Here is a 12,260-nt window from a genome sequence, read left to right as displayed (position 1 = left end):
AGGATCGACGTTCACTTTCCCGAGGCTGGCGGGAGCATCCCCTAGGCGCACCTCTGTTGACGGGCTTCCCCTGCTAGCGGTAGACCCCTTCTCCGTCATGACCACGTCCTACGCGGGATGTTTCGCCTCCATGGCTTCCTCCGCCGCTGATAGGCTCATGGCATCCTTCACTCCGGTCGCTGTCGCAACGTCTGCCACTAGAAAGAAATTATGACAGGCTGGGCCTCGTAGGGGAGGCCCACCGCTGTTTCTCCCTGTCCTTTGTTGCGGCGGGAGCGGAATTTTTGTGCAAGAACACAAGGCGCGGGATCGACTTTATGCTGGAGTATGTGCATGATGCCATGATCCCATGCTGGACTCGAAGTCGAACTCGGAATGTAGTCACCTGATCAGTTCTTCTCCGTCTCTGTAAACGCGCTTGCCTCGGAATTCCATGGGAAAAAGGAAAGAGTAAACGACAACAAATTTGGGTGAGCGGAAGATCGAATGGCTAATCAATGTCGAAGACGGAACGGAGAAAAAAAAAAAATTTGCGGTGAGCGTGGATCGAACACGCGACCTTCAGATCTTCAGTCTGACGCTCTCCCAACTGAGCTATCCCCGCCAATTGTAATTTTCTTGAACACAAAATTTTAGAATTGAATCCGCTTTTTGAACAACGTTTGAACCAATACAATAAGTACAGCATTTTAGACAATATTCTTAGGACAACAAACTTTTTAACTATTACATCCATTCCAAAAGATTTCGGAACAAAGGGAGTGATAAATAAGATTAGAAAACTACTAGAAGAGCTAATCAAAACAAAAATCCTGAATACACATGTGCATCGAGATTGTCAATTCTCCGCCAGTGAAATATATATGGACAGTTTTATGGGAACGGTGTTTTGGAACATGTGTGCATATGCTTCCTATATTTCGAAATGCATCTTACATATATTTTAAATTTTTTTAAAAAATAAAACTAAAAGTTCGCACGTACATCTTCATGTGCTACGTGCTCACAAAGTCGTTTCATAAAAAATCGACTTATCATGTGACGCGTGTAAAAAAGTTAAAATTCAGTGCTAAAAATAATGCTTTTCACAAGATAAACTTTCTCTTTTTTATATAGACCAAATAAAATATTGGTTTTTCGTGAAACTTGACGAACGCACGTATATTATGGAGATGTACATGTAGAATTTTTTATCCAAAATTTTCGACATTTCGAAATATGATTTTTTGGTAGAGGAAGCATACGCACCCGGGAGCCGAATTGAATTTCCGCAGTTTCATTGCTAACTAAATAGCACTCGGGTCCTTTTGCATCGAATAACACACTCCTTGCACCTTCAAAATCTAACCATTATCGTTGTGATATGGTCCATGGTTCAAATAGCCTAGTGTCTCTTCACAATAGTCCTTTCTTACAGTTGCTAAGAAAACTAGTCCCCTCTCTCTGCTCCAGGGTCACGGCGATTAGGCAAAATGTTGATGAAGTGGACGTTGATGAAGAACTTCTCGGACTCATTTTTTATTTATAGTGAAGTACTTCCCCCTGGCCGTTTTAAAGTTTGGGTGATTCAGCATGTTTCCGTTTCAATTTGTGAATGGATTGGGTCAGCTATTTCGGGCGAGAAAGAGTAAAAAAAAAAAATAGGGTCAACTGCATTCGCCCACCGTGGGGCTCGAACCCACGACCACAAGGTTAAGAGCCTTGCGCTCTACCAACTGAGCTAGACGGGCTTGCTGGTAGTTTTAAATTCTAAGTTAATGGTTCTTTAAGATGGACGAAATGGAGAATTCTGGAGCTGCTTCTTCATTTCGATGCAAGGAGAGAGCAAAATCAACAGCGATAACAAACACGACGTTCTTCGGCTGAAGCAAATCGCAAGAGACTCAGAACGGTGAAGGCTACCATGGCAAGTTGCTCCAACACATCGATTAAAACCGGTCTCAGCCCACCTTGGCATCAACTTTCTCAAGTGCGCAAAAATTGGCTATCAATGAGCCTACTCATAGCCGTTACAACAGCTATGTGCCAAAGAGGGCTTAAGTATTCTTCCAGGTGGTGTTACTATACACATCACATTGATAAGAAACAGCTAGAGTCCAGTCTAGGTTCTCTCTCAACTAGATTTTAGGCCTCCCGGTTACTTCAACAAGAGCAAATAGCAGGGGCAAGATCAACGATAGCACAAGCCATCAGACGTATTTCGGACGCCGGGACAGTCTCTTCAGGTTCACCATCTCCTGGAAAAGTAAATAATCAGCAAGTCTCAGAAGATCAGGCTGCATTGGGTCTATATGTGAGTGCTGGACTTTATGACTATAGCAACAAAAAAAGAGGAATAAACACACTGCATCACTAAATGATTGAAGATTTTATGGCTTGATACAAGGCATTCCAAAAGAAACAAGGACCCAGCTAATTTCAAATACCTGACTCTGATCATGAATATACTGGACATGGAAGACACATCTGCAACCCCTTATATCATGTTGCTTCCGCTGGATATCAGTAACATGTGCATCAAAATGCAATGCATCATCGTTGCTCTCCTGACATACGGATTGCGACAAGAAAATAAATAAGTTGAGAGGGAAGGGCATATGCCTTGTAAGTAGGAAGCTCCAGCAGGATAGAACAAAACCAAATGGTATAGGATCTTGTGACATGCTACTCTGGATTAATCATTACCCACTTACCTTGAAGCACAGGACAAGATCTCCTTTGACAATGGTTCGGCATTCTGAGGACTCCAGCGGAATGGATTGCTGGCGGATAGCCTTCTTGACATTTATCCACTCATCTTCTTCAGCCCCAAATCCATTAAACCTCACCCGGACTTCCTACAACAGCAATGTAGAAATATTGGGTTACATAGAGTAACAACAATGTAGTAATATTTGGTTACATAGAGAACGCAACAGAACTTAAGTTACTATTGTACAAATAACAACCAAATGATAACAAGCAACGGAGTGCATTATCCTTAGTATTCATTCTTCGTCCAATGAAATGGCGTGGACGAGAGACCTATCGTGATGAAGTTACAAAACGAAATAACAGATGATTTCCTAGTCATGGAGATAAAACATAAAATGCTCTTATATGCTACAGAATTAATTATTAGCCTTACAACTTCGCCTGAACTTGTCTTCCTGTGTGCCAAAAATACGGCAATGTCATACCTACATACCACAAACAAATATGAAATTTAGTTCTGCTGCCAAAGAAACAAAAGAAAGATAAAAACTTGAAGATATTTATACACAACCAAAGCATGTGGGCACATCTTTTCAGGGCACATGCACAGAGATTAAGATTCCTGCTCCATGGTAATAATGCTAATAACATTATTGAAGTGAGCTATACTAATCAGACAGCCAGAACCAAAGGATATAAGATATCCAGGTACAGTTGCCCATACTTTCTTGGACCATTACGGTAGATTAACATACTATACTAGCATTATCAAGATAGGCATATATAACTTGTTATGATCGACTTGCATGCTCGTTAGCTAAAAATTATTAAAAACAAGTTCAGACTATTCACAGTTGACTTCTGTTATTTATTCAATATACATTCACCAGTATAGCCATGCTGAATGGCACAAGCCCAAATCTCCTAAGAAAACTGAGGTGCAACATAAGTTAACAAATCTTGATTGCTTCATACGATCTCAATTACTCACAAGACGACAGAATCGGGTAAGGGGATAAATAAAGAATGAAATTGCTGCAAATAAAAGGAGAAAGGGGGGGGGGGAGGAACATAATTGTCGCAAGTAAAAGAGTTCTCACCATGCAGAATCCTTTGATGACCTAGCCTCAAACTGCAGGTCTTCAAGTTCAGGAACCTTATCTATAGTTTCTGAAAAGAAGCCAGAGCATAAGAAAATTTTAGTAAATGGTACAACCGTACAAGCACCAAGCATAAAGTTCTAACAGACTGATACTTGCAATAACCTTTGAGTAAATCCGGGGAAAGTTCACCCTCATTGTTTGAAATACTTGTATCAGGGGCTAAAACTTTTTCTTCAGAAGGCTCAGCCTTTGTCTCAGAAACTAACACATGAGCTTCTGAGGCTAAAGTCTTCTCTTCAGAAGGCTCAGCCTTTGTCTCAGAAACTAACACATGTGCTTCTGAGGCTAAAGTCTTTTCTTCAGAAGTAGTAGGCAGGCAAGTAGATTTAGTGGCTGTAGTTGATGCTGGGAGCTTATCAAGGAACCATCCTCGAACCTGTTGAAAGACATGTCATGCGAAAGCACTTCGTGAAACATGGACGATGCAAAAAGACACTGTCACCTGTGTAGCCTGTAGTGCTCTACTCCCGGTCCGAGCTGCAGAACGACTGCACATGGGAGCAGAAAATGAGAAAATATGTCAGAAGTGCCACTTATAAACTATTACATTTAAGTATGCTTCAGAGATATAAGGGCTGAGTTCTGCATCACCCTTTGTAAATACAGTCATGCATGCTTACAACAACATCAAAGCCTTTTTCCCAACAAAGTTGGGGTAGGCTGTGGAAACAGTCATGACATGCTTAGAAAGAACATAATAATACACTTCAACCCTCCTATTAGTTTCTCCGAAAAAAGGTAATTGATGTATATGCTCCTTAAGAATCAATAAGACTGCATCATAATTCACAACCTAGCCATCCAGCACTCACTTAAATTCTTCAGCAAGCTTCTCACACAGATCACCATCCAAGACCTTTTCTTTTCTTCCTGAAACCAACTTCTCCAACCTTGCAATCTGCACCAAGAAGTACTTTTAATTAGCAATCGGTAGCACTAAAAAAAAGTAAAAAATGACAGATAAGAGGCACGACACAATAAGAAAAATGGCCATTCACCAGTTCCCACCAACATGCATGACTATATTCTTTGTTTACATTTTACAATGAGTCATCAATACCAGACTCGAAAATAGAATATGAACAGATGACATCCAGGTAGTAGTGTTAGTGACATAGCAAAGCAAACAATCCCATTATCCTCCTACATGTAATGAAGCTCTGCTGATATTCAAACACGGTATGCAGCTTGGACACAGCGCCTGAGTTAACAAATATGCAACATAGGACAACAACAGTAGCTCCTTGCATAGTAACATTACATTCTTTACAGGACCCATTGCAATACCACCCTCGTTCTAAAAGGAGCAATACAAGAAAAGAAAAAATGCATTTACAAGTTTTCCATGCCTTGTGTCAAATAACTTGAAATCCTTTTTAAAGGGAGCTATTTAGGAACAGGTTGAACGGTTTTCTATTCAGTAGCAAACATGAATTTTCATGTTTGTTGCTCTTATTAGTACATACAAGCAGTAGCAGACGAATGTAAAGAAAGATTAAAAATACAAATCAAGCTGCAACAGATAGTATTTCTAATCCAAATCAAGCTCTTATTAGCTTAACAACACACATGCGAGATATTGCGTACTAATAAAGCCCTAGATTGGAATCACCTCGACCAGTTTTATCGCCGAAACTAAGATTAGGTCTCACATTTCAATGCTTCTCACAATGTAAGGGCTCATCATTTGCTATCCAAAAGCTGGATAATGTAATGCAATGTTCCAACAACTCCATTTCCACGGTTGCCTGGACTGGCCACCTGAACCAATATTTGCTCCAAATCGCCCCTAATAAACGAAACCCTAGTGACCTTTTCGTCAGAGATCACATTTGTTGCAGCAGTATACCGAAGAAGAACACAATATTGTGCAACTAGCTAGAGCAAGGAAAAATTACTACAATAAGAAGACCCCCCTGGTGGAACCCGGAACGAGGGCAAAAGGGAAGCTCCACACGAAAACCGCCGCAAAAACGCAATGGGGGCCGGCTGGATCGCATCAACCGGTAAGCATCTTCTTCTGATCGAATCGGGGAGAGCTACCTCCGTCTCCGACACCACACACAGGACCAGTAAGGCCGGGGGAGGGTGTCAGGAAGCAGCAAAGAACACCCCAGTACAAGAGGGAGTGGAGGAAGAGGGGGAAAGGGGAGGGGATGAATGGCTGTGTACCTCGGTGGGCGAGAAGCGGGTGCTGGATCGCCGCTCCATGGGTCGCCGGCGGCGAGGTCGGGGCCGGGCCGGCGCGAAGGGGGGCGGCGACTCAAGTCCAACTACCACCAGCAGCCAAGGGCAATTATGGAGAGTGGAGCAAGATGGCACCGAGCGTGCAGGCAGAGAAAGGGAGTAAACAATGTGGAGAGAGGAGCAGAAGCAGGAATCCCGGAAAGTGCCACGGGAAACGGGGTGGACCCCGCCTCTGCCTGCCACACCATGGGGCCGTGTGGTCGCCATCGTGAGGGGCCTAGCTGGAAGCAGCGTCGGAAAGCTGACTTCGTTTTTCTCTTAGCTAAGAGCATCTCCAACTCGGCCATACATTTCAGACATCGAAAATGTCCGGCGCACGTTTGTCGGCTCAAATGGTCAAAATCGATCGTTCGTTTGTACCGGAGGTGACTCTAGCGGCACGATGCATTTTTTCGATTTTGTATTTGTATAACATGAAAACATAATTTACATAGTAAAATAAAGAAAAATAAAAACCCTAAAAACGCATGCGCCTACTGGTTTTCGTCGTCGCTGTCGATCACGACGAGCTCCGGTACCACCCATGGCCAGTTGGGAAGCGAAGGAACATACGCCGGTGCCGCCGGCGGTGGTGAAGGTGGAGGAGCCCAGGCCGGTGGTGGAGGTGGAGCAGCCCACACCGGTGCTGGAGGTGGAGGCCCCCACGGGTTGTACGGCGAAGGTGGAGGCGGCGGTTGAACCGGTGGCGTGGCCGAGTCCTGGAGTGCCAGCCGTAGGGCTTCTTCCTCCATGAGGCCCGGCGACATGATGCCGGTGGCGTACCGGGGCAGCGGCGGCTGCACCGGTCGGTCCACCTCCGACACGAGGACGCCGAGCCTCGCGATCTCGTCGTCCGTCATGTTGTCCGGTACTCGAACTTCTGGCGCTCTACCATGGCCAACTGCCATTCTTGAAAAATGCATGCGACGTAGTCGTCGCTGTCGTCCTTGGCCTCCTCCTTGTCGTCGTCGTCCTGTCCAGGCGCCTGCCGTGTTCGACGACGAGGCGCCGGTGGACGGTCAAAGAGGAAGTCCCTGTCGCCCCATTCCAGGCGCAAATATGCGTTGGGTTTGCGTCGCTGCGGATGGCGCGGTCACTATGCGTCGCCCCGCTGGAGCGTGTTCCAGACGCATTTTCGGTCCAGGCGGATGCAAATGGTCGTTCAACGTCCGTTTACGTCGCCCCGTTGGAGATGAAAAAATCCTAATTATTACACGGGCAGTTTCTCCCGTCGCTGCTCCAGCTGTGTGCGCGGAGATTCGCGAGAGGCTATGGAAATATGATCCGCCTACCTACGGTACGACTTGCCGTCCTTGATTCTTTCTTCTCCCTCTGTTTTTGCTCCTTCTCGACATGGATCGGAAAACAGTTCTTGGTGAGTGTTCGATTGAAATCGTGACCTTCAATTTAATCAACGACAATGTCGACTGTGCCCATGCGCATTCATCGTAGTTGGCTATTTTGTTCATCGTAGAGATGGCCTGTTTCGCGGAAAAGCGGAGACTGTTCTCATTCAATTTGATAATCAAAAGCTTTTTGTGATAATCTAGTGTTATATATGTTGGTTTGAGTCTTTACCTTCGCATAGAACCAAAATTTTGAAAGTTTAAGCATGTTTGGAGAAGTGTTAACTCTAAATTTCGGTGTTACTGCAGTTTCACTTATGTTCAAGTGTTGTGTAGTTACAGAAAAATTCAGAGTTTTGCCGGGAACATTAAAAGACTCCATTATTCTCATATTCCATTGGCAAAGAAAGATACAATGCAGGCCATTGCTATACAGTAATAACACATGAACTGCTTCTTTGCAATCATTTTTTAGGCACATAGTAGGGATCAAACTGTAGGATACCCTGTCTTGCAGCTTCAAGTGCACTACAGCCATATACACTAAGATGGTTTGTCTGAACTAGTCTTGGGAGCTCAGATATGATAGGCCTATTTGCAAGAGAGTATACCATGCCATGACTGATGCGGGTTGAGCCCGCGTGGGTTGCTCGATCTAAGAAATTTGACCAAGAACACGAGGGGGTGAGGGATGAACACAGGAACACGATGAACACATGCACAAATAACCCGATACAATCTGGTTTACTCTCGAAGGCCCGAACCACCGTCCCGAATAAGTACTCAAGGAAAAGACACAAGGTAGAATTCCCGAGTACAAGATCGGTATGCAATTGGTAGTGTTCCAAAGAGGGAAAGGGTGCAAATAGATAGAATTGCAAAGGCAAAAGATCCAAAACACTAGAATCCCTAGAATGGAAGAGACCAATCACATAGAGAGTGCCTTGATACAATAGATTGGAAATCTAAGGAGGGGGTTTCCCTAATCCACAAAGGGATAATAGAGGCATAAGCCAAGTGTTGGAGATATGCCCAAGAGGCAATAATAAAAGTGGTTATTATATATCTTTATGTTTATGATAAATGTTTATATACCATGCTATAATTGTATTAACCGAAACATTGATACATGTGTGTTATGTAAACAACAATGAGTCCCTAGTAAGCCTCTTAACTAGCTTGTTGATTAATAGATGATTAGTTTCATAATCATGAACATTGGATGTTATTAATAACAAGGTTATATCATTATATGAATGATGTAATGGACACACCCAATTAAGCGTACCATAAGATCACGTCATTAAGTTATTTGCTATAAGCTTTCGATACATAGTTACCTAGTCCTTATGACCATGAGATCATGTAAATCACTTATACTGGAAAGGTACTTTGATTACATCAAACGCCACTGCGTAAATGGGTGGTTATAAAGGTGGGATTAAGTATCCGGAAAGTATGAGTTGAGGAATATGGATCAACAGTGGGATTTGTCCATCCCGATGACGGATAGATATACTCTGGGCCCTCTCGGTGGAATGTCGTCTAATGTCTTGCAAGCATATGAATAAGTTCATAAGAGACCACATACCAAGGTACGAGTAAAGAGTACTTGTCAGGAGACGAGGTTGAACAAGGTATAGAGTGATACCGATGATCAAACCTCGGACAAGTAAAATATCGCGTGACAAAGGGAATTGGTATCGTATGTGAATGGTTCATTCGATCACTAAGTCATCGTTGAATATGTGGGAGCCATTATGGATCTCCAGATCCCGCTATTGGTTATTGGTCGGAGAGAGATCTCAACCATGTCTACATAGTTCGCGAACCGTAGGGTGACACACTTAAGGTTTGATGTTGTAATAGTAGAACTTGAATATGGAATGGAGTTCGAAGTATTGTTCGAAGTCTCGGATGGGATCCCGGATATCACGAGGAGTTCCGGAATGGTCCGGAGAATAAGATTCATATATAGGAAGTCATATTCCAAGTTTGGAAATGATCCGGTGCATTTATGGAAGGTTCTAGAAGGTTCTAGAAAAGTCCGGAAGAAATCACTAAGGAAGGAAGAGTCCCGGAGGGACTCCACCTCCCCATGGCCGGCCAACCCTAGAGGGGGGAGTCCAAGGTGGACTCCACCAAGGGGGCCGGCCACCCCCCCTTCATGGAAGGGTGGGAATCCCACTTGGGTGGGAGTCCCACCTTGGGTAGGTTTCCCTACTACATGGAAGGTTTTGGGTTGGGGTCTTATTCGAAGACTTGTAGTCCAACACTTGGGGTTCCACCTATATAATGAGGGGCATAGGGAAGGGGGCCGGCCACCACAAGAGACCAAAGCCATTGTGGCCGCACCCCTCATAGTGGCCGGCCACCTCCCCCTCTCCCAAACCCTAGCCGCCCCCTCTCCTCCACCTCTCCCGCAACGCTTAGCGAAGCTCCGCCGGAGTTCTCCATCGCCACCGCCACCACGCCGTCGTGCTGCCGGATTCAAGGAGGAGCTACTACTTCCGCTGCCCGCTGGAACGGGGAGAAGGACGTCGTCTTCATCAACACCGAACGTGTGACCGAGTACGGAGGTGATGCCCGATCGTGGCACTGTGATCAAGATCTTCTACGCGCTTTTGCAAGCGGCAAGTGATCGTCTACCGCAGCAACAAGAGCCTCATCTTGTAGGCTTTGGAAATCTTCAAGGGTGAGTCTCGATCATCTCCTCGTTGCTCCCGTCTTCTAGATTGCATCTTGGCTTGGATTGCGTTCTCGCGGTAGGAAAATTTTTGTTTTCTATGCAACGAATCCCTACACCAAGTTCATCTAAACATAATCTCTCCCTCATGAAGGTGGGGGTAGGTGCCTAGCTATTTATTGGTCTAACACGGTGGTCTCGATCGGGGAGGTGATGGCGTGTATTTCACACGTTCGTTGGGCAACCCCAAGAGGAAGGTATGATGCGCACAGCAGCAAGTTTTCCCTCAGAAAGAAACCAAGGTTTATCGAACCAGGAGGAGCCAAGAAGCACGTTGAAGGTTGATGGCGGCGGGATGTAGTGCGGCGCAACACCAGGGATTCCGGCGCCAACGTGGAACCTGCACAACACAACCAAAGTACTTTGCCCCAACGAAACAGTGAGGTTGTCAATCTCACCGGCTTGCTGTAACAAAGGATTAACCGTATTGTGTGGAAGATGATTGTTTGCAGAAAACAGTAGAACAAGTATTGCAGTAGATTGTATTTCAGTAAAGAGAATTGGACCGGGGTCCACAGTTCACTAGAGGTGTCTCTCCCATAAGACAAACAGCATGTTGGGTGAACAAATTACAGTTGGGCAATTGACAAATAAAGAGAGCATGACAATGCACATACATATCATGATGAGTATAGTGAGATTTAATTGGGCATTACGACAAAGTACATAGACCGCCATCCAACTGCATCTATGCCTAAAAAGTCCACCTTCAGGTTATCATCCGAACCCCCTCCAGTATTAAGTTGCAAAGCAACAGACAATTGCATTAAGTATGGTGCGTAATGTAATCAACAACTAAATCCTTAGACATAGCATCAATGTTTTATCCATAGTGGCAACAGCACAACACAACCTTAGAACTTTCTCACATCAGTCTCCAGTGTCAATGCGGGCATGAACCCACTATCGAGCATAAGTACTCCCTCTTGGAGTTACAAGCATCTACTTGGCCAGAGCATCTACTAGTAACGGAGAGCATGCAAGATCATAAACAACACATAAGCATAACTTTGATAATCAACATAACAAGTATTCTCTATTCATCGGATCCCAACAAACGCAACATATAGAATTACAGATAGATGATCTTGATCATGTTAGGCAGCTCACAAGATCCGACAATGATAGCACAATGGGGAGAAGACAACCATCTAGCTACTGCTATGGACCCATAGTCCAGGGGTAGACTACTCACACATCACACCGGAGGCGACCATGGCGGCGTAGAGTCCTCCGGAGATGATTCCCCTCTCCGGCAGGGTGCCGGAGGCGATCTCTGGATCCCCCGAGATGGGATCGGCGGCGGCGGCGTCTCTGGAAGGTTTTCCGTATCGTGGCTCTCGGTGCTGGGGGTTTCGTCACGGAGGCTATTTGTAGGCGGAAGGGCAGGTCAAGAGGCGGCACGGGGCCCCACACCACACGGGGCCGCGCGGCCAAGGGGGGGCCGCGCCGCCCTAGGGTGTGGCCCCTCGTCGCCCCTCTTCGTCTCTCCTTCGGACTTGGAAGCTTCGTGGAAAAATAGGCCCCTGGGCTTTGATTTCGTCCAATTCCGAGAATATTTCCTTACTAGGATTTTAGAAACCAAAAACAGCAGAAAAACAGAATCGGCACTTCGGCATCTTGTTAATATGTTAGTTCCAGAAAATGCACGAATATGACATAAAGTGTGCATAAAACATGTAGATAACATCAATAATGTGGCATGGAACATAAGAAATTATCGATACGTCGGAGACGTATCAGCATCCCCAAGCTTAGTTCTGCTCGTCCCGAGCAGGTAAAACGATAACACCGATAATTTCTGGAGTGACATGCCATCATAATCTTGATCATACTATTTGTAAAGCATATGTAGTGAATGCAGCGATCAAAACAATGTATGTGACATGAGTAAACAAGTGAACCATAAAGCAAAGACTTTTCATGAATAGCACTTCAAGACAAGCATCAATAAGTCTTGCATAAGAGTTAACTCATAAAGCAATAATTCAAAGTAAAGGCATTGAAGCAACACAAAAGAAGATTAAGTTTCAGCGGTTGTTTTCAACTTGTAACATGTATATCTCATGGATATTGTCAACATAG

The 12,260-nt window shown here is 44.7% G+C and overlaps 1 protein-coding gene and 2 non-coding genes across 3 annotated transcripts; all 3 read right to left on the bottom strand.

Moving 5' to 3' along the window:
* Window positions 1-531: 531 nt before the first annotated feature.
* TRNAF-GAA (transfer RNA phenylalanine (anticodon GAA)) lies at window positions 532-604 on the bottom strand. Its single transcript has one exon. It is a non-coding gene; the product is annotated as a tRNA-Phe (tRNA).
* A 1,053-nt stretch (window positions 605-1,657) lies between these two features.
* TRNAK-CUU (transfer RNA lysine (anticodon CUU)) lies at window positions 1,658-1,730 on the bottom strand. The gene has a single exon. It is a non-coding gene; the product is annotated as a tRNA-Lys (tRNA).
* A 194-nt stretch (window positions 1,731-1,924) lies between these two features.
* Window positions 1,925-6,190, bottom strand: LOC127300770 (protein SAWADEE HOMEODOMAIN HOMOLOG 1). The gene is made up of 9 exons (XM_051330942.2): window positions 6,030-6,190; window positions 4,670-4,755; window positions 4,300-4,345; window positions 3,960-4,233; window positions 3,795-3,864; window positions 3,128-3,179; window positions 2,694-2,837; window positions 2,427-2,546; window positions 1,925-2,237 (listed from the first exon to the last, which is right to left on the bottom strand). The coding sequence occupies exons 1-9, from the start codon at window positions 6,066-6,068 to the stop codon at window positions 2,190-2,192; spliced, it is 879 nt and encodes a 292-aa protein (XP_051186902.1). The 5' UTR covers window positions 6,069-6,190; the 3' UTR covers window positions 1,925-2,189.
* Window positions 6,191-12,260: the final 6,070 nt, after the last annotated feature.

This window comes from Lolium perenne, chromosome 5, assembly GCF_019359855.2.
Source record: "Lolium perenne isolate Kyuss_39 chromosome 5, Kyuss_2.0, whole genome shotgun sequence".
NCBI lineage: Eukaryota > Viridiplantae > Streptophyta > Magnoliopsida > Poales > Poaceae > Lolium > Lolium perenne.
This window is presented reverse-complemented; position numbering and strand designations above follow the sequence as displayed.